Consider the following 18,998-nt stretch of genomic DNA (forward strand, 5'->3'; position numbering starts at 1 on the left):
AGCTGACTGGAAAATTCCCAGCATTTTTGTAGCGGTATTAAACCACCTTTGTAAAACTATCATTTGAGTTGTCTCCAAGAGAGCTCGGCCAGAGTCCAGGCAACATGGAAACCTGCATATGCCACTGCCAATTCCTTCCTCTGGCCTCTGTGCAGCCTCTGGGTGTTGTTATGGAGAGATCCCAGCCAGAAAGCCCAGCCAGCCCTGCTCCTCAGGTGTTAGCTCCTTGGCAGCCAGCCCTGGGGCTTGGAGGACACCCCTCTGTAGGTAACGGTAAATGGGGCATTTACCCCATCATATGGGCAAACTACCTTGGATTAACAAGCCAAGAGCCTAAGCTGTGCCCACCTCAAGACTCGATGGCAGCTGACAGGGAGGACTCTCTCAAAACAGGGAAAAACAGGGCTTCCCTGGTGCTCGGCAGTCGGCGGCACAGGGTGCTCGTTTCAAGAGAGACGTCAAATCTTGAGCATGTATTTTGAATACTAAATAATGCTGCTCAGTGTTTTTCCAATGAGATTTTAAAAATAAAATGAGAATTACTTAAAAGTGCTTTTCACATTTTCTTCATTAAAAAAAAAAGCGCTGAGAAAATCAAAGCTGTTTCAGTGTCTGTCCTTGCCCTTTGCAAACACACTTCTTCGGTGGCTGGGCGGGCCATGAAGTTGTCAGGACAAAATATCTGCGCTGAGAACTTGGTTTTAATAAAGCAGCTTTCTGATGTGTTCAGTCTTGTGAGTTGCAGAGCTCCAGCCACTGCTATGGAAATCTTTGGTCTCTGTGACACTAGGTGCACAACCCAGTCTGAACTAAGCCCAAAACAAGCATCACTATGTTTCTGGTTAATCACCAGACCAGTTAGCACCTTGGCTAAGATGCAGTGAGGTCCCAGTCCTGCTCCCCTCAGAGCTGGGATTCTTCTGGTGAAACTCTCACCCTACCCATGTGGCGACACCCTGCTCACAACACTTTCAGTTCTCAAGAAGCAGTATGACAAGTCTGTTAACTCATTAACACCTCCAGCTTACAGGAGACTTGGCTTCCATCCTCTTGAACAGCCTCAGGCACCATGCTGCAGGAAGTTATTCTGCAAATTCTGTTTTGCTTTCCTTTCCTGCTAAGCCAGGCTGGCTTTCAGTCCCCACCATGAAGCTTCTGAATGCTGCTGTATTCTTGATTCTTGTACCCACGCTGATGCCAGCTCTGGACCCCCTCAGCACTTCAGTCTTCATGGGTGGTGCTGCTGTCGCTTGGCAGCTCCTCTCCCCTCACTCCTGGCTCAAGTGCAGTCTCCTGGAGTGCTGCAATATGAAGGACACGCTGAACTTATCAGGTAAGGCAGTGGCAAGGGCACCTTGAGCCAAGTTGTCAGTGGGACCAGCTGATGGTCCTTCCCAGGGTGGTGAGGGCTTCCTTTTTAATGCCAGCTTCCTTTGGGGTGGCTGTGGAAAGATAAGAGTTACTGCCCACAGTGGCTCTAGAAGGCAAAGGCTGCACTAACCTAATACTGCTTATCCCACAAGTGGTCACGTACCCTGCTTCTCACGGCAGTACTGGAGCATTTTCCTTGCTGGTGTCTTGGTTTATATTGGCAGAAGCAGGCAAAATTCTGGAGGTGAATTCAAGGCTAAGAGCTAATGAAATAATCCCGCATCTTCTTGAGACGGACACCCCAGTGGTATCCCACACCCCAGTCGGTGGTTGCCTGTAATACTTGTCAAATGAGTAGCTATTAGTGGTAGGTCTAGAATCAAAACATGCTGCTTCACTTCCCTGAGACAAGCAGGCTGTCAGTCCTCAAGGAAAAGGGAAAGAAGGGTTGTTTCACCCTACCTGCGGGGAACTAGTGCATGGTCTGAAAAAGAGCTTATGCAACCTTTTAACCATAACTCCTGATCCTGCCACCTGGCAATCCCCCTTCCCTTTGTCATGGGATTGCAAATACTGCTTCATTTCAGAGCTGGGATGCAGATTTCAAAACAAATCCTCAACTGTTGGAGACCTGGGTGCCTCCAGGTACTTCAGTATGTCACTTCCTACCAGCTCTGGATTCAGCTGCTTACAAACAGGCTGCTTTCTAGTACTTTAGCCACTGAAACACCAGCTGTGGTACCTTTTTAAGAGAACTCGATATAGCAACAGAAGCACATTCTGCTATAAATGCAAGGTATGCTAGATGCCACAAAAACAGTGAACGAGAATTTAGTGCATGCAGTGACAAGTCTCTGCAAATACATTAGATCCCATCCCAGGACTTTATAGAAGGCAGTAGCCACAACACCGCTGGGACTCCTGCCCATCTCATACAAACTGCTTGTTTCCCATAAATGCCATCGAGAGTTTGATTCATGAGCTGCTCCTCAGCTGGATTCTCTCCTGATTCACAATCTTGTCATGGCCGGAGGGCAGCGAACATTTGTTCTCCCTGATGGTCATTCAGCTGCAACCAAAAAAAAAAAAAAAGGGGAGGAATAATATGGCATTTTCTGACTCTTCTCTCCACTCATTCCTTCAGCTATAAAGATGGATTTGGAACAAAAAGTCTTTGGCCAGCATCTTGCTATCCAGATAGTTCTGAAAGCTCTGAGCACAAATATGTACTCCAAATGGCCCAGGAAGCCCCTGGTGATGTCTTTCCACGGCTGGACTGGAACAGGCAAATCATTTGTCAGCAGTATCATTGCAGAGAACCTCTATCAGCTTAAGATACCAAGAAGGAGGTTTGTGCACCACTTCAGCCCAGTACTGCATTTCCCACACCTTTCACATGTCCATCTCTATAAGGTACTTCCAGCTTTATCTCATTTTCTTCAATTTATCTGCAATTGTGAGTGCAAATCTCAGGTAATTTTGCCTCTTCTCACAGGATCAGCTGCAGAATTGGATTCGGGGCAATGTCAGTGCCTGTCCAAGGTCCCTTTTCATCTTCTCTGAAATGGATCAGATGCCACATGGCTTGATAGACTCTATCACACCATTCCTTGGCTATCGTGAAGAGATTGATGGTGTTTATTACGGCAAGGCGATCTTCCTCTTTCTGAAGTAAGGAAAGCCAAAGGTGAAAAGGGAATTACAGTCCCACAGAATCTGCAGAGACAAAGGGAGTAACAATTGCTGATAGGTTTGTAGCTGACTGTAACATGGCTGAGCAGCTCAAGGTCCCTTGCTGTCTGTCTTTACGGCATGTTGTCAATGAATGTGCCCAGCCATCGTGTCAGCCAGAAGATCTGAGCTATTCAACACTATCAAGAGAGGTGAGCTATCCCAGGGCTGAAAAGGCTCCCATTCCTCAAGTGAATGGGAAATGGACAAGTATCTGTGGTGGCTTCCAAAAGTACTGGAGATGCCACTTCCACAGTGGTCAGTAAATATGTTTTCTCCAGCTCTGTAACACCACTGTTAGGCAGAAAGGTCTTTGTAAGATGGGTGGGACTCCCCTAGGGAGCGCTTTAGATGAAGAGAGGGGAGAACTCACCTATTGAAGGCCACTTGCATACACAGATCAAGGGAGCACAGTCTCTCCAGGTATTATTCCTGGAAAATCCATTTGCTGAGGGTTATCCCAGCTCTTTTCACACGACAAGACCGAAGCAAGCCTGAACCCCAGCCTTTGGGCTGGCATACCTCTCAGCTTGCCTTTACGTTCATAACACGTGGCCAACTACCTATTTCAGCTTGAGGCAGCAATTCCCACAGTGAGTAGCAGCTTGTTAGAGAGCCTCTCAGTAACACCTGGCAGCATGACCGATCCCCCTGCTCTGCTGCAATGACAAACGCGTGGTTCAAGCCACTGTGCCAGAGAAGTGCTCATCCCATCAGACACTGCTGTCATTTGGGAGATAGATAGCATGGTCCTTGTCACTTCCCATCTCTGGGCAACACCCACCTGTAGGGACATGTCACCTCCACTCCAGTGCAGATTCACACAGTGTGACTTAAACTACTCCCTCGATCTGAGCAATAAAGATGGCAAAGATACAGCTCTAATGAGCCAGTGAATCTCTTTCCTAACAGCAATGCAGGCGGAGATAAGATAACAGAGATTGCTCTTGATTACTGGAGAAGGCTGAAGAGAAGAGAAGACATTCCTGCGGAGAAGCTCCAGTCCCTGCTCTCAGAGGAAATTTTCAGGAACAGAAGAGGTGAGTACCTCTGGGCTGAGGGCTGAGTCCCAGGACTGATGATGTCTTCTGCAAAATGACCCATGAAGTGTGCAGAAACACCAACTGGCCCCCGCAGCACTTGGATGGTAAAGCTCCCTATTCTCTTTTCCAGGCGGTTTCTTTCACAGTCAACTGATCCAGAAGAACCTGATCGACTATTTCGTCCCTTTCCTTCCTCTTGAATATAAACATGTGAGAGAGTGTGTCCGGGAGGAGCTGCGCGTGCAAGGGCATCCCGAGGATGAAGACCTCATCACAGAGATCGCCTCGGCAATGATTGACTACCCCAGAGAAGAAGGACTCTACTCCAGCAAAGGCTGCAAGACTGTAGCCACCAGAGTGACTCTGAGCATCTAGGCACTACAAATGCCACGTCTTCTGGTTACGAGACCACAGCCGACGGAATAACCAGGAACTCCCTTTCCTCTCCCTGCAGCTCCATCTACACACTCTTCCTTGAAGGGATTCAGGCTGCCCCATACCAGGGGCACATTTTGTAGAGCTCTTGAATAAACACAACAGGACACGGCAACAATCGTGGTATAGAGTAAGCAGAAGAGGGACATACATGGGTGATGAGGTTTGAGGGTGATGTTCATTGAGGTTTCATTAGTAGAACATATTAATAAATAACATTCTCAGTAATCGTATCAGTCTCTTTCATACTGACTGTCACCCACGTATCTCACAGAAATCACACAGGAGATCAGCACCACTGCTCTGGCTGTACAGGCATGGAAACCCAAGCACGAAGGAGGACACCGAGTTTTCCAGATTGTCCGGCAGCGTCCTGGTTCAGCAGCCCATCCGCGTGGCACTGCCACCTCACACCGACGCGGTCACCCCACCCCGGCCGAGCCGCCTGCATTGGACAACGCTGTGCGCCAGTGCCGCTGATCGGTAAATGAACAGGACACCTCCTTATCGCCACACCACGTCCCCACACCGTTCCTCCCGCAGGTTGTGGGCAGCTCCTCCGCGGTTCGTTAGATCCAACGCAACCGCCCACGCGTGGCGACGCGCTCCCGACCGCGGCGCTGGCCTGTCAACCCCAGCCGCCGGTGGGGAAAGCGAGAGAGGAGGCTGATGCCTGTGGCACGGGAAGGGAAGCGGCATCCGCACCGCTGTGCTGCGCTAAAACCCGGTGGGACGGGGGGAGGACGGCGGCAGAGGATGGGGCCTGGCTCGCTCTGAGGGGCGACGGCAGGGATGGAGCTTGGCTCGCTCTGAGGGGAGCGAGGGCGCCCAGCTCGCCCTGAGGCGATGGAAACGCGGAGGACGCGCTGAGCCTCCCCTCCGCCTCGCCGCTTCGCTGGCCGAAGCTGCTAACGCCGTCACGCAGCGCCCCTAGCGTCATCCCCCCGCCCCCGGTACGTCACGGCCCGCCGACGTCCTCAGCAGGGCAGCGAATGCCCTCTTTGCCCTTCACAAAGATGGCGGCGGCGGCTACGGGCGGGGCGAGGGTTTTCCCGCCCACAGCCGGCGGCGGGCGGAAGGGGAGCGGGGCGCGGAGGCACCATGCCGCGGGCGGCCGGGCTCCTCTGGCTGCTGCTGCCGGGGCTGGCGGCGCTGGAGCCGCTCAGCGTGGGCCTGGCCATCGGCGTGGCCTCGGCCCTCACGGGGTACCTGTCCCACCCCAGCTTCTACTGCAGCTACGTGGAGTGCTGCCCCAGCGCCGGGAGGCGCCTCAACGCCACCGGTACGGCGGGGCGGGGCGGGGCGGGGGGGGGGCGCCGGGCCGCGCTGGGCTCCTCAGCCTTGCCCCGGAGCTCGGCCGGTGACCGGTCACTGCCCGCGGCAGCCCCCGGTGTGCCTGGCAGGGGCCGGGCCGTGCCGAGACCCGGGGCTGGCACTGGCCACGCTGAGCTCGCCGGGTGCGTGGCCAGTGACTGGCACCCGTCAGTGACCATGTCAAGCTCGCCTGGTGCACGGCTGGTGACCGGCACCCATCAGTGGCCCTGCTGAGCTCGCCTGGCGCACGGCTGGCAACCAACACCCATCGGTGGCCATGCCGAGCTCGCCTGGTGCGTGGCCGGTGACCAGCACCTGTTGGTGGCCATGCGATGCTGAGCTCTCCCTCTCCCCGCAGCACTGAAGGTGCAGCTGAACACCAGGCTCTTCGGTCAGCATGTGGCCAAGGATGTGGTGCTGAAGGCGGTGATGGGCTTCAGCAGCAACCCCAGCCCCAAGAAGCCGCTGACGCTCTCGCTCCATGGCTGGGCCGGCACCGGCAAGAATTTCCTCAGCCAGATCCTGGCGGAGAACGTCCACCCTGCCGGCCTGCGCAGCAAGTTCGTCCATCTCTTCCTGGCCACCCTGCACTTCCCCCACCACGACAAAGTCAAGATGTACAAGGTGAGGAGGGACATGAGGTAATCCAGTTACCCCGGCTCCCTAAACCCCCTAGTACGGGGGTTTGGCTGTTTGTGCTGCGCAGATCCCCCAGGTACCCGACACCTGGAGGTGCGCAGCTGGGTATTTCCAAAGTTGGCGCTCAGGAGAGATGGAGGGGGAAACACATTGAGGAAGTGCCTTTCTCAGGCGCCAAAATGCCAAGGAATCGAAAGTGAGAGTGATTTTCTAGTGCTGGCCTCTCACTGATGCCATCTGCTGATTCCTGCGGTGCTTGCTGTTAGGGAAGAAGCCCGTCATTAAAACTGCGCTAAAAGGTTGGCTTGGATGGAGGTGACTTTCTCCATCGCAGCACCTGCGGTGCCGTGTTTTGCATTTGTGGCTAAAACAGTGTTGATAACATGCCAGTGTTTTGTCTCTTACTGAACAGTGCTCGCACGGCCTCACAACTTGCTTCCCCCCCGGCTTAGCGAGCAGGCTCGGCTGGGCGAGGGATTGGGAGGGGACAGCTGACCCCAGTCGGCCACAGGGATATTCCGTACCATAAGCTGTCATGCTCAGCAATAAAAACTGGGGTAGAAGAAGGAAAAAATGGGGGATGTTGGTTTCCAAGGTGGTTGTTGCTCTGACACTGGCTGGGCATTGGTCTGCATTTGTCAGGGGGATGAGTGATTCCCTTTGCTTACATTTTTCCTCTTTCCATCACCTGTCAAACTGTCTTTACCTTGACCCATTAATTTTCTCACTTTTATTCTTTGTCCTCTCTCCCCCATCCTGCTGGGGTGCTGGGCTGCTGGCCGGGTCAGCCCACCACACACTGTGTAATAAGAAAGTGTAGCCTGCATGAGAGATTTTTCAAGTGACTTCATTCCTTGACACTGCGGAATTCTGATCTTCATGTTTTCATGTTTGAAGGTACCCAAAACTGATGCTCTGATAGATGTGGTTTCTGTATAAAAGAGGAAACAGCGCTTTGGTTTTTTTTTTAAACAAACAAAAAGAAGCTTTCTCTTCTCCAAGACTTCCCATCTCAGTCTGGTTTTCGTGCCTTATCCATACACTAAGCAGAAAGAAGAGAGTGTCTCATCTGTGAGCAGGAAAAGAATTCACATTTGAATTCAGTGTCCCAGTTAAAGGGATCAGTCACAGCGTTTATGGTCCTCTCTTCAGGAAAAAGTATAACCAGCGAGTATGTGATGCTGACATTTGAAAGGGTGTCCCTGGAGGCTGTCACAAACAGGTATTTTGCAGTACATCCCCAAGAGACCTAGTTTTTCAGTGTTTTTCAACCTCTTGTTCCAGGAACAACTGCAGAACTGGATTCGGGGCAATGTCAGTGCCTGTCCCTACTCTGTCTTCATTTTTGACGAGATGGACAAAATGCACCCGGGTCTCATTGATGCCATCAAGCCATTCTTAGACTATTACGAGCAGGTTGACGGGGTGTCCTACAGGAATGCCATCTTCATCTTCCTCAGGTCTGTAGCACCTATTTCAGTCATTTTGAGATACTGAGGTAAATCTGTGTTTATGATGATAATGATGTTCCTATGGGACCTCACTCAAAGAACAGCAAAAGAACCGCTCTGGAGCGAAGACCCTCTCTGTAACGACAGAGGGGAGCACTATGAGCTCCTGTGTGGCCTGTGGCTGTAGCGGAGCAGGTCTGATGCCGTGCAGCAGAGCGCCGCAGCGTGCTGAGCTCACGAGCCTGGCCCAGAGCACACATCATGTGAGAGTTCATGTTTTGGGGAAGTTCTCTGGGATGGGTGCACCGTGTACTGGGTCTGACTGGGATGGACTTAAACTGTCTTCACAGGAGCCGTTTTGGTGCTGTGTTTTGGATTTGTGGCTGAAACAGTGTTGATAACACACCAATGTTTTGGCTGTTTCTGGATGGCGCTTGCAAAGCCTCAAGGCTTTCTCTTTTTCCCACACTGCCCCCAGCGAGTAGGCTGGGATGGGCAAGAGGGTGGGAGGGGACGCAGCTGGGACAGCTGACGCGAACTGGCCAGGGGAACATTCAATACCGTCTAATGTCATACTCAGCAATAAAAACCGGGGTAGAGAAAGAAGGGGGGGGGTTCAGCTTCCAAGGTTCTTCGGAGACTGCCTGGGCATTGGTCTGGCTGTGGGGGTGGTGAGTGATTTCCTTAGCCTTCCTTTTTTTTTCTCCTCTTTTCATTACCTATGAAACTGTCTTTATCTTGACCCACAAGCCTTCTCGCTTTTGTTCTTCCTATTTTCTCCTTCCATCCTGCTGAGGGAGGGAGTGAGCAAGTGGCTGTGTAGGTGCTTGGCTGCTGGCCAGGGTCAACCCACCACACACTGATGGCTATTTAAAGAACTGGAGACCTTCCCTAGATTTTGGCTTATGGGTTTCTGTTGTAGTGATTTGTTTGACATCAAGATTAGCAATACGCGTAACTGGCTAAAAAAGAAATTCTCGTTCAATTGTGTCTGTGTTCACCCTCGTACATTTTTCTTTTATGAACAGCAATGCAGGTGGTGACTTAATTAATAAAGTAGCTCTTGACTTCTGGACAAGTGGAAAGCGCAGGGAAGAGATTCAGCTGAAAGACCTGGAGCCTCTGCTATCTGTAGGAGTCTTCAATAACAAGAACAGTAAGTCGCTTTCCCCAGAAAATGGGAAATTCCTTTTACTTCATAACACAGGGTTCATCTCTTGACTTGCTTTTCCCTTTCCCCCAACTCCTCCAGGTGGATTGTGGCACAGCAGCCTCATCGAAAGGAACCTCATTGACTACTTTGTCCCCTTCCTGCCCCTGGAGCACAAGCATGTGAAGATGTGCATCAGGGCTGAAATGACAGCCCGTGGCCATGCTGTCAACGAGAACGTTGTTCAAGCAGTGGCTGATGAGATGACGTTCTTCCCAAAAGAGCAGAAAATCTACTCTGATAAAGGCTGCAAGACTGTACAGGCCAAGCTGGATATTCACGAAGACGTGATGAGAGAGACGAATGCCAAGGGTTGATTACCCTTCAGGTCTCCAAAGCACTTTCAGAGCTTTTGGAAATCTGTGTATTTGCACTTAAGCTTTTTTACTGTTACCAGGGTGTATGGTGAAAATGCTGTGTGGGCTTTTTAACTTTTTTTTTTTTAACTTAACATCCCACTGTTCATCTCTGAACTGACTGATATCCACATGTTGCCCCCTTTATTTTTCTTTTAACCTATAGAGAATTTTTGAGCATATATAGCACTGGATACAGCCCCTCCTGCCTTATACTTCCAAGTGCTGGGATTATTAAGTATTTAATTCCTCTTTCCACAAAAGCTAGACTCTGGAGCAAAGGAGAACAGAGGAATTCTTCCAGGCAGTCATATTCCCTTCCTTGTAGATGGTCTCGTTCATGGGCTAATGAAACGAAGGGATGTGTGGTGTGTTCAGGACTACGATACTGTCTGCAAGGGTGAATACCTTGATGCGTTGCAGTAAGATGGTATGGTGGAACGCTTCCTGTCCTTCACAGCAGATTGACGCTGTTGTGGCTTCTACAGATGAGTGTCAGCTATTCAGGGACATAGTTTATGTCTGAGCTGTGACATCGTAACACATCTGCTGCTGCAGTAACATGGAAAGTCACGATAAGCTCAGGGAAATCTGTTACTAAATAGAAGAGAAAGGGGAGGGGGAAGTAACTGCTTGCCTTTCTGCTTCTTTGGGGAAAAAGAAATTGTAAAAGAAACTTTATATTCTTCTAACTAAGGGGGCTAAGTGAATTTGTGTGGTAACTCCAGGTCTTCCTAAGCAGAGGGACCCATCTGAGGGATGTGACTATTACAACATACTAGGCCAGTCTCCTGTTCTTAATCAGAAAAATCTCATGAGGATCCGAGTGTTACAGCTTGACAGGTTAATCTGCACACAGGCTCTTGGGCCTGAAGTCTGCAGGATCTTTCGTTGTCCCTCCCAGCTGCACCCAATAGCCTAGGAGTGGGTAATGCTACTCTCACCTTGCTTGGAAGACACTTTCATGGCAGAAGTTATTTTTAATAGTGTATTTTTATACTGAAGCGTAAGCAAAAGCTCTTCCTAGAAACCAACACAGAAGGGAGTATGGGAAATGGAAGCAATCAACAACAACCCCGTACCTCACTAGATAAGTATGTTTTATAGTGGCTTTTAACATTAAAGAATGTCTGTGTGGAAGGGTGAGTGACGACTGAGAAAGCTGGGAAAGATGATTTAACCTTTGCCCACTTGGTAAGGCTGCGGTTTAAAATCCTGTTGCAAGCTTTAACTCTTTCATCATCCATCACTTGTAGCTCAAATACTGTAGTGCAAGACAGAAGTGCCTATCACTTGGTTGACTGTAGTGTGTTTTTTAAACTGATACGAAGGATCGAGCTATTTTTGTGCTGCAGCATCTACTCCCTCACTTGTACTTAAACTTGCGTTAAGATGTGATGCAAAACTTATAGGTCTCAACACTATTATGTTAATGCCAATTACAACAGAGCGCTTAGCATTTCAGTTAAACTCTAAATTAAAAGTGTCAATTGCCTTTTACAACCCCATGTGGAATTTGTCAAATGTTGGCAAACTGTTCACGCTGATGCAATCTCCAGAGCCAAATGCTGGCTAGCCGATAACCTTGGGACATTGGACTGTTGCTTTTCATGTATAGTGTTTGGCCTGTAACTGACTTATTCATAGGTGTAAGTGCTGCATCCAGTTTCAGTTACTTCAAATACAAAATACTTGTGCAATTTCAAAACACTAAATATTACTACGGTACTGCATATGGAATAAATCTCAAGTCACTTTTCTCTCTTGGTTTAATAATTTTCAGCTATGGGAAACTACTAGTTTATGCAGTTTTCAACCCGCTGAACTGCAGCTTTCTGTTAAGCTTCTTTTATTCTTAAACATTTGTAATAATAGATAAGCAGATTAAGTAGCCTGTTGATATTAAAACATGTCGAGTCATCCAACAGCACAGTAAGGCATTCAGCAGTGAAATACAGCTCAGTAGAAACAAACACCTGTGAAAAAGCCTTAAAGTCTCTGCCTGCTCTGCTCCATACTTATTAACAGGTATCTCCTACCATACTGCCAGGCACTGCAGGACAAATAAGCCTCAGGTAGCTTGTTTAACTATTCCTCCTCTCTGGGCTGTATCTGGAAAGCTGTCATTCAAGGCGGCTCTTCCCCTCTCCTCTGGCTGGCAAAGGCATGATAGGACTACAGGCTTTCATCGTATTTCCATGGGCCAGAGCCTCTGCAGCCTCTCTAGTACTGAAAAAAAAGCCAGTGTGTAAATAACAGCCTAATTTAAGCGAGGTACAGTTGCTGGCAACAACTCGCACCTCACTAAACATTCAGTTGTTCACGCTGTTGTGAACCACGTGTTGTGCTGTAACGATGCATAAGGAAACTCGTTACGGAGCATATATGGGAAGCTTCAGCTGTCTCGTTCATCAGGACTTTGCACTATGCCTGCACCGCTCCGCACACGCGACAGCTTGGCTGTTTGGCCCAGGGCGTCAGGCAGACAAATCTCTAGGCCCCCCCCCGCCTCTCTATCAGAAGCGGCACTTAATACATCACCGTATTTTAACCATAAACTCTAATTTTATGAGCACAGCATGAGATCTTGAAACATTCCCTGCAGAAGAAGGCTGAGTTAAAGTAGCAGTTGCTTGTACTGGACTTTGATAAGAACAAACAAAATTCAGTCTCGGCAACTGCTCAGCTACTCTCACCTGGCCAACGGACTGTTTCTCTGGGGAATCAGACCTTTCCCCCCTTTTGACATTTTTCTTTAAGTTGTCTGATCCAGTTTCAAGCTGCCTATTAAAAAGAATAACGGCCAAAGTTACCCAGTCACAGCAAAAAAGACAGAGTGAGGATCTCAGCTTTGAAACCATGCAGTCTAAAGGGGAGGAATAACGACAGGATCAGAAGGATCAAATCTGGCAGTGATTTCAGGCACACTCATTTCTTTCACCCAGATGCAGGAGATGCCCCTAGCCAGGTCTGCTGTTTTCAAGAACAGAAAAGAGATTAAACAGAAGCAGTCTCCACCCTTTGAACATCATTTCTACATCCTCTCGAGCAAGCTTCCATCTACCCTAAGCCATCTAGGGCTATGATATAATGAAATACTTGCTCCCAGTGTATGTCAGATGCTAGTATTGATGCTGCAACGGCACACAAAGCAGAACTAAGAGTGTATTTAGAATCATAGAATGGTTTGCTTTGGAAGGGACCTTTAAAGGCCATCTACTCCAACCCCCAGATTTAATGCTGGAAGAGCCACAGTACTGCTTGCTTGAACTGTTTCTTTTGAAGAGAAGGTATTAGACAGTAGTAGAAGTTTATCATTTTCACATCCTGTTTTTTCCATTAGCCAGTCATTTGCTATCATCAGGAAGTCAAAGAAACAGATAAATACCCGAGTTTAAAGCACTCAGTTGCTGACAAACACCAGGACTGGTAATTTGTATATTACACAACTTCAGAGCAGAATTGGACAGCTGGAGTCTTACTGGCCATTTTTTCCCCTTGTAGAGAAAACTTCAAGATGCTGCCACTGAAAACGTGGGTGGCTTCAATCAGAGCCCACAGGGCGTTCAGTCAGTGGCACCACAGTGGGAGGAGGAGATGAGAAGCAGGGTTTTAACTAGTCTCTAGAAGCCAAGTTCATCCTTATGATACTGTTGAGCACGTATACATCTAGAAAGTCTGCCTCTACAAAAACCGCGCGAGTGTAGTTAGTACTGATGGTCTAGAAGCGCAGTTTCCACTCCAGACTTCATTTGTTTCCCTTTCACCAGGTAGCAAAGAGTCACGTCTCCTCCTCATACCTGTTCCCTTTGAACTCAAGAAGGGAGATATCTGTATTCAAGCACAGCCGAACACTTCAGCCAGAAACATAGTATGCTCTTCCCCAACAAGCAGTAAGTTTGTGCAAAATTAGCATGAAATCACTCAATGCAAAGAACACCAGAAGATAGCTAAGAAACACATTTCTGATGAGAAAAGTTTATTTTGAATAGAAACTGGAGTGGAAAAAAGCCTCTGCAGTGCTCACATTCAGAAACAAGTCTGACACTCTTTGCAGTAACTCCAGTTGACACATTTCACATTTTTTTCAAATGCCTTTGGATCTGTCTTCATCCCTGCCTCAAAGGCATACAGTATTGCGAAAAGATGAAAAAAGGGAAAACCCTGCAAGCTGACCCCTGAATTCTACATGTAGGTGAAGAGGAGAAACCTCTTTTCCATTTCCTTGGTGTAAAAGTTAACCTGTAGATGTTTCCCATTAAGTTACACCCTTTCCACGAAGCCGACTCACCAGTCAGAACACACACTTTTCTCCCTCCTGCGGAGGGAGCGCATGCTGTGGGCAACTTCATACATAAATAACCAAACCCAGGAACCAACTACACTGATGTGGCAGTCAAGGATTTTAACTCACTTCCTTGTAATATTAAGCCCGCCCTCTGAACACTATTCACACCAAAGAGTTTCATATTCTTGGTTTGACACACAGGAGACCAAATTATACCACTGTTTTGAGAAAGAAAATGGTACTGCATGATGTTGGATAGAATACTCTGGATTTTTTTTAATTACAGAATTCCCCCCTTATCTTTACTGGAGCCGAGCTGTTCAAGGAGAAAAGACACATATCCTATTTTTCATGTTATAGTTATAGGAATATTCCCACACGAGCCCAATGAAGGCTTTCACAGAAATAGGAACTTCAATTAAAATTCTCGATATTGTCTAGAGATCATCCATATCAAACCAAAATCCAATTAAAATTACGTTATAGTCTCAGTCCTATACATGCCAACAGTCTGCCAAACGGTTCTGACAATCGACACACGATCCGAGAGGGGTCTTCGGCACTGCCAGACACAGACCCCCGCATTCACAACGCAGTTCGTTCTTACCTTGACAACCCAAGACTGAAGTACTTGGGAGCCGTGAATAGTGACAGAATAAAAATGCAGAGGCACTGCTGCTTATTTACACATCAGTTAAAAAATGATGTTCCTTCCTTTAAAAAGTGCTTAAAAATGAAATGTCCCGGGTTCTCCACTTTGTGATTAAGTTAAATTTGCTTCTTTGCAGGTTGTAGCAATAAAGCATTAGAAGTCATAGTAATAATCCAGCTTTGCATCCACAGTTTTACATCCTTTATCTGAATAAATTCTCTCTTCTCTGGGGAAGTAGGTCATCTCGTCAGCTATTCTGGTTAAAATGTCTTCATCCACAGTATAGCCACGTGATTCAATCTCAACCCTGACACACATTTTCACATGTTTGTATTCCAGAGGCAGGAAGGGAACAAAGTAGTCAATGAGATTCCTGTCAATCAAGGTGCTGTGCCAAAATCCACCTACAAAGGGAAAGGGGTTTGTTACTACTCCTCTAGTTAAACACTACCATGGGGGAATGGAAGCAAGAGGCGTATCATAGCCCTCCGCTACATACCAGTAAGAATTCACCTGTATTTTCAGGGCCCTATAATGCACAAGTCAGTCCAAATACAAGCCCCTTCTCGTGGTATTTTGTGCATAAAGTTTTGGACAGACACGTAAATGTGGTCCATTGCAGCTGAATGAATTAATTCTGACTGAATTAATTTAAGCCTTGCTCCCCAGGTGCTAGTCTCGTACCTTGCCCTCCCCTCACCTAGAGAAGAACAGATTTTCCATCTCTTATCAGCTCTCCCAGACCAACTTGCTTGCTCCTTTTTTTGGAGCTTGCATCTAACCTTTTTAAAAAGTACAGTAAGTTTGCCACCAATGCTAATTTTAGAGCATAATTACGTTACAACCCCTTTTCACCAGAAGTCCTGTGCGAGGAAACCTAGGAAGCACTGGCCTGCCTGCAGCAGGGCTGGCATGTCAGCTTGTTGCTCCTAAATAGCTGCCTGAAGGCTTTTACCAGACTGAGCAAGACAGGCGAAGTGGGTTGGGGGCCAAGGAAGTGGCTTCCCCATAATAAAACATTTTATTGGTTAAAGATTTTTCAGCTACTACAATATCTAACCTTACTGTCAGGATTTCTGTTTGCTTTCCCTTTAGCCCATTAGTATGTCAATAAATCGCATCACGGCTCCTTGCTAGCCAAAAACTGGAGGCCACATCAAGTAGAGACCATGGCTGTAAAAATGCAGCCCATCCTTTCTGTGGAACTTTTATCACCGCAAAAGCAAGCGCAGTTTTACTCACTATTTTTGTTATTGAAGACGGACACAGACAGTGCATTTTGGATATCTGTGATCTGTATATCTTCCCTTGTCCTCCCATTTCTCCAGAAATCTAGTGCCACCTCTGTTATCTTTTCAGCTCCTGCATTGCTAAGTAAAGCGAAAACAAAGATTGTAGCTGAAGGTAGGTTTAAAAGGCACCGAGTGTACAGAACAGCAAACCTGAGGAGCCACTTCTTACCTGAGGAATATGAAGATGGCTTGTCGGTAAGACACCCCATCCAGAAACTCATAGTAGTCCAGGAATGGCTTGATGGAGTCAATGAGTCCTGCATGCATTTTATCCATTTCATCAAATATGAAGAGTGATCTGGGACAGATGCTCACATTTCCCCGAATCCACGACTGCAACTGGTCCTGAGTGGCATAAAAATAAAAGATGCTGAAAGAGTTTGTGTTGAAAAGACAGAAAATAGCACTTCTGCTTATTGACCTTTGACCTGAAAGAGTAATTTCAGTTGTGTCATTTTAATAGCTTTGGCTTCTTGACTAAAACATGGTTAAAAGCTGTAAATAAAACTTTAACAAAATCTCATGCTGGTTCTGAAAAATTTTAAGACACCAAGAGACAGGATGGGACAAGCAGGAAATCTCCTCATGAGAAAGATATTTCTGCAAACATAGCAAAACCGAAAATGCACAGTAGGACAAAGAATGGGTACCACCGAGGAACAGCAACGCAAAGCAAAGCCCTGACAAGTAAGATGATTACTTTTGGCGGCACTTTGGTCTAAACATCCCTACGTGTCAAAGCTACGAACAACATTAAATTTGCTACCTGAGCAGCACCAGTGAGAAACTGCACCTGCAGTCACTGGCAGAAGTAGAAACAGAATTCAGTTCTCAGCCCTGTGTTTTAATCATTCAGAAGTTAAATGAAGACAGTTACACGCCCTTCTTAAAACACAATATTGTTCCGAAGGGCTAACGCTTTATCGTATTTAAAGATTCTCTCACTTAAGGCTTGCATTTTTCTCTCGCTTACGTGTTACATTTAGGATCAATAATGAAGTAATTGGAAAAAAAAGGGTTGACCTGCTGCCAGATGAATGAGAAGTAACTGTTCTGACCGTTTTCAATTATCATCATTTTTTTATATTTGATGTTTACTCAGTCCCTGAACTGCAAAGGCAGCAGAGGAAGGTGGCATTGGGTGTATTTGTGGATAAGAAGCGATAGTGCCTCCTGCTGCCTTGGGCAGCAAGTTTCCCAAGTGTGTTCATCTCGAAACAAAAGCAGAAAAGGATCCATTTTATTTTAAAACAGCTCAGTTGCAAGAAGGGGAAAAGTAAGTTGTAAAGGAAGAAACAGATATTTTCTCCACTTAGAAATCAGGTTTTTAGACTTCCCACTTTTAACACATGCAAATAGAATATAAACATTCAGTACTACAAAAAGACAGTGGTACTCATTCAAACTCTGCTGTTGACAAAGTTAGGAAAAAAAACCCCAAAACCCACAAACCCAAAAACCACAAACCCAAAAACATGCATCTGAGTTACCGCTCCACACGATATCCACCTGCCTACAGAACTGTGCTGACACTTCACAAACTGGCAGAACAATTTCAAATACATTTATCTGTACCTTTCTGACAACACAATATTTTGTGGTTTTGTTTTACAGCTGGGAAATGGATGCACAAAAAACCTAAATAACCTGCTCAGTGTGCAGTAAAACTGAAAAGGACATCCATGCCTCAGAGAGCAAGCTTCAGCTTGCCATGGTACCTGACACACTTGGAGGTCACCGAGTGGTTCCCAGAGTCATGAACTATTAGTTTTTTGCAGTGGCCACCAGTACATCACATAACCATGGAAACCTGCTGAATCACACTTATCCTTCAGTCAGTCACATCTCCAAGCAAAGTGCAGAATGAAAATTAACCATACCATTCTTTCCTAAAGAGACGCTCAAAACACGTGCAAAAAACTTTACATTCACGGGAAAACCAGTCCCAATGGATGTTAGGATTTACCCAGTTCTGTACAGATTGCAAAACTGGCACAGGCTACATTTTACTGCATAAAATAACATCTAGGTTTCTAGTACCGATCATGCCATAACATTTGTAATTCAATACAGCAGTCACTGCAGCAGAGCTGTGCCCCACAGCACACTCTTACCTTGTAGAGATTGATGCTGTGAGCATGAGGAAAGTGTAAAGTTGCCACGAACTGATGGACATATTTGCTCTGCAAACCTCTTTTATAAATACTTTCAGCGACTATCTTACTGACAAAGTTTTTGCCTGTTCCAGTCCACCCATGCAAGGAAAGGGCAAGAGGCTTTTTGGTCTTGGTGTTGTTCAAGAAGCCCTTCACGGCCTTTACAACCACCTTGTTCACCAGGTGCTGCCCGAACAGCTTTCTGTCCAAACTGTCCTGCAGAGCTGGATGGAGAGAGCACACCGTCAGCAGCCAGGAGGGAGACGGGCACGGCGTCCCGCCGGCTCCTGCCTGCTCCGAGGAGGGTCCAGCAGCCACCCCGGCCTGCAGGCTGCCAGCCCCAGGCCTGGGGGCAAAGGGCCGGCCGAGCTGGGGCAGCGCCCTGCGGCCCACGGGGAGGCCCCACGGGGAGGCCCCGCAGGCCCTGCCCGGCTCCCGGCGCCTCAGCACCCCCCCAACGCCCTCCTCAACGTCCCCTCAGCCCGCCCCGGCCCCCAGCACCCCCTCGGCCCGCCCGGGCCCCGCACCGGCGGCGGCGCGCTGGTCGTGCCGCTGGAGGCAGCACTCCCTGAAGTAGCAGTAGAGCCGCGGGTAGGAGATGAAGCCGGTAAGGGCCGAGGCGGCGGCGCCCGCGATCGCCAGCCCCAGGCTGATGGGCTCCACGGCGCTCGCTGGCCTGAGGAGCGGCAGCAGCGCCAGCCCCAGGGCCGCCCGCAGCGCGCCCCGCCGCAGCTTCATGGCCCGCCCGGCTCCGCCGCCGGCCCCGCCGCTCCGCCGCCGCTTCCGCCCCGCAACGCCGCTTCCGCCGCCGCCATCTTGGGTGCGGGCAGAGGCGGGGCTGGCGCTGAGGGCGGCCGCCATGTTGGATGGGCGCCCGCGGCTGTAATTAGCTAAATGGCGGCCTCGCGCGGTAAACCTGCTGAAATGCCGCGCTCAGGCTCGAACGGTGGATCAGCGGTGCCGTGTCCGCAGGCATTCGAGGGAGATGCACGGGGGCAGAGGCTCGGAGACAAACTACCACGTTTACCTGACCCAGAGACTTTTCCCCTTTTCTGAAAAA

General features: G+C 48.3%; 3 protein-coding genes across 5 annotated transcripts; 2 read left to right on the forward strand and 1 right to left on the reverse strand.

Annotated features, from left to right (window-relative positions):
- The first annotated feature begins 390 nt into the window (after positions 1 to 390).
- On the forward strand, positions 391 to 5,190 carry LOC104023162 (torsin-1A). Its single transcript, XM_009476953.2, has 5 exons — positions 391 to 1,333; positions 2,516 to 2,784; positions 2,867 to 3,042; positions 4,015 to 4,142; positions 4,276 to 5,190. The coding sequence occupies exons 1-5, from the start codon at positions 1,147 to 1,149 to the stop codon at positions 4,518 to 4,520; spliced, it is 1,005 nt and encodes a 334-aa protein (XP_009475228.1). The 5' UTR covers positions 391 to 1,146; the 3' UTR covers positions 4,521 to 5,190.
- A 458-nt stretch (positions 5,191 to 5,648) lies between these two features.
- On the forward strand, positions 5,649 to 11,310 carry LOC104023262 (torsin-1B). The gene is made up of 5 exons (XM_087752512.1): positions 5,649 to 5,862; positions 6,253 to 6,518; positions 7,818 to 7,993; positions 9,013 to 9,140; positions 9,237 to 11,310. The coding sequence occupies exons 1-5, from the start codon at positions 5,682 to 5,684 to the stop codon at positions 9,509 to 9,511; spliced, it is 1,026 nt and encodes a 341-aa protein (XP_087608638.1). The 5' UTR covers positions 5,649 to 5,681; the 3' UTR covers positions 9,512 to 11,310.
- On the reverse strand, positions 9,607 to 18,775 carry LOC104023263 (torsin-1A). Of its 3 annotated transcripts, XR_015703620.1 has the most exons (7): positions 18,466 to 18,775; positions 17,897 to 18,162; positions 15,952 to 16,127; positions 15,733 to 15,860; positions 14,446 to 14,894; positions 12,247 to 12,334; positions 9,607 to 11,779 (listed from the first exon to the last, which is right to left on the reverse strand). XR_015703620.1 is itself a non-coding variant. In XM_009477067.2 (5 exons), exons 1-5 carry the CDS (start codon positions 18,674 to 18,676, stop codon positions 14,644 to 14,646), a joined length of 1,032 nt encoding a protein of 343 aa, XP_009475342.2. In that variant the 5' UTR covers positions 18,677 to 18,775; the 3' UTR covers positions 13,497 to 14,643. The 3 variants fall into 3 exon arrangements, 1 of the variants encoding a protein (XP_009475342.2); XR_015703619.1 differs by lacking the exon at positions 12,247 to 12,334; XM_009477067.2 differs by lacking the exons at positions 9,607 to 11,779; positions 12,247 to 12,334 and having other exon boundaries at positions 13,497 to 14,894.
- Between the last annotated feature and the right edge of the window lie 223 nt (positions 18,776 to 18,998).

The sequence above is a fragment of the Nipponia nippon genome, unplaced genomic scaffold (genome assembly GCF_047370975.1).
Source record: "Nipponia nippon isolate SJK-2023a ecotype South Korea unplaced genomic scaffold, ASM4737097v1 scaffold_16, whole genome shotgun sequence".
Lineage (NCBI taxonomy): Eukaryota > Metazoa > Chordata > Aves > Pelecaniformes > Threskiornithidae > Nipponia > Nipponia nippon.

Bases quoted from the DNA above. Each gene is read 5' to 3' on its own strand.
- LOC104023162 (XM_009476953.2), top strand. From the start codon at position 1,147: ATGAAGCTTCTGAATGCTGCTGTATTCTTGATTCTTGTACCCACGCTG. The intron at 2,785-2,866 runs GTACTTCCAGCT...CTCTTCTCACAG, and splicing joins CACATGTCCATCTCTATAAG to GATCAGCTGCAGAATTGGAT. The intron at 3,043-4,014 runs GTAAGGAAAGCC...CTTTCCTAACAG, and splicing joins GCGATCTTCCTCTTTCTGAA to CAATGCAGGCGGAGATAAGA.
- LOC104023262 (XM_087752512.1), top strand. From the start codon at position 5,682: ATGCCGCGGGCGGCCGGGCTCCTCTGGCTGCTGCTGCCGGGGCTGGCG. The intron at 7,994-9,012 runs GTCTGTAGCACC...TTTTATGAACAG, and splicing joins GCCATCTTCATCTTCCTCAG to CAATGCAGGTGGTGACTTAA. The intron at 9,141-9,236 runs GTAAGTCGCTTT...CAACTCCTCCAG, and splicing joins AGTCTTCAATAACAAGAACA to GTGGATTGTGGCACAGCAGC.
- LOC104023263 (XM_009477067.2), bottom strand. From the start codon at position 18,676: ATGAAGCTGCGGCGGGGCGCGCTGCGGGCGGCCCTGGGGCTGGCGCTG. The intron at 15,861-15,951 runs GTAAGAAGTGGC...CGCTTTACTTAG, and splicing joins GCCATCTTCATATTCCTCAG to CAATGCAGGAGCTGAAAAGA. The intron at 14,895-15,732 runs GTGAGTAAAACT...TTCCCTTTGTAG, and splicing joins CGTCTTCAATAACAAAAATA to GTGGATTTTGGCACAGCACC.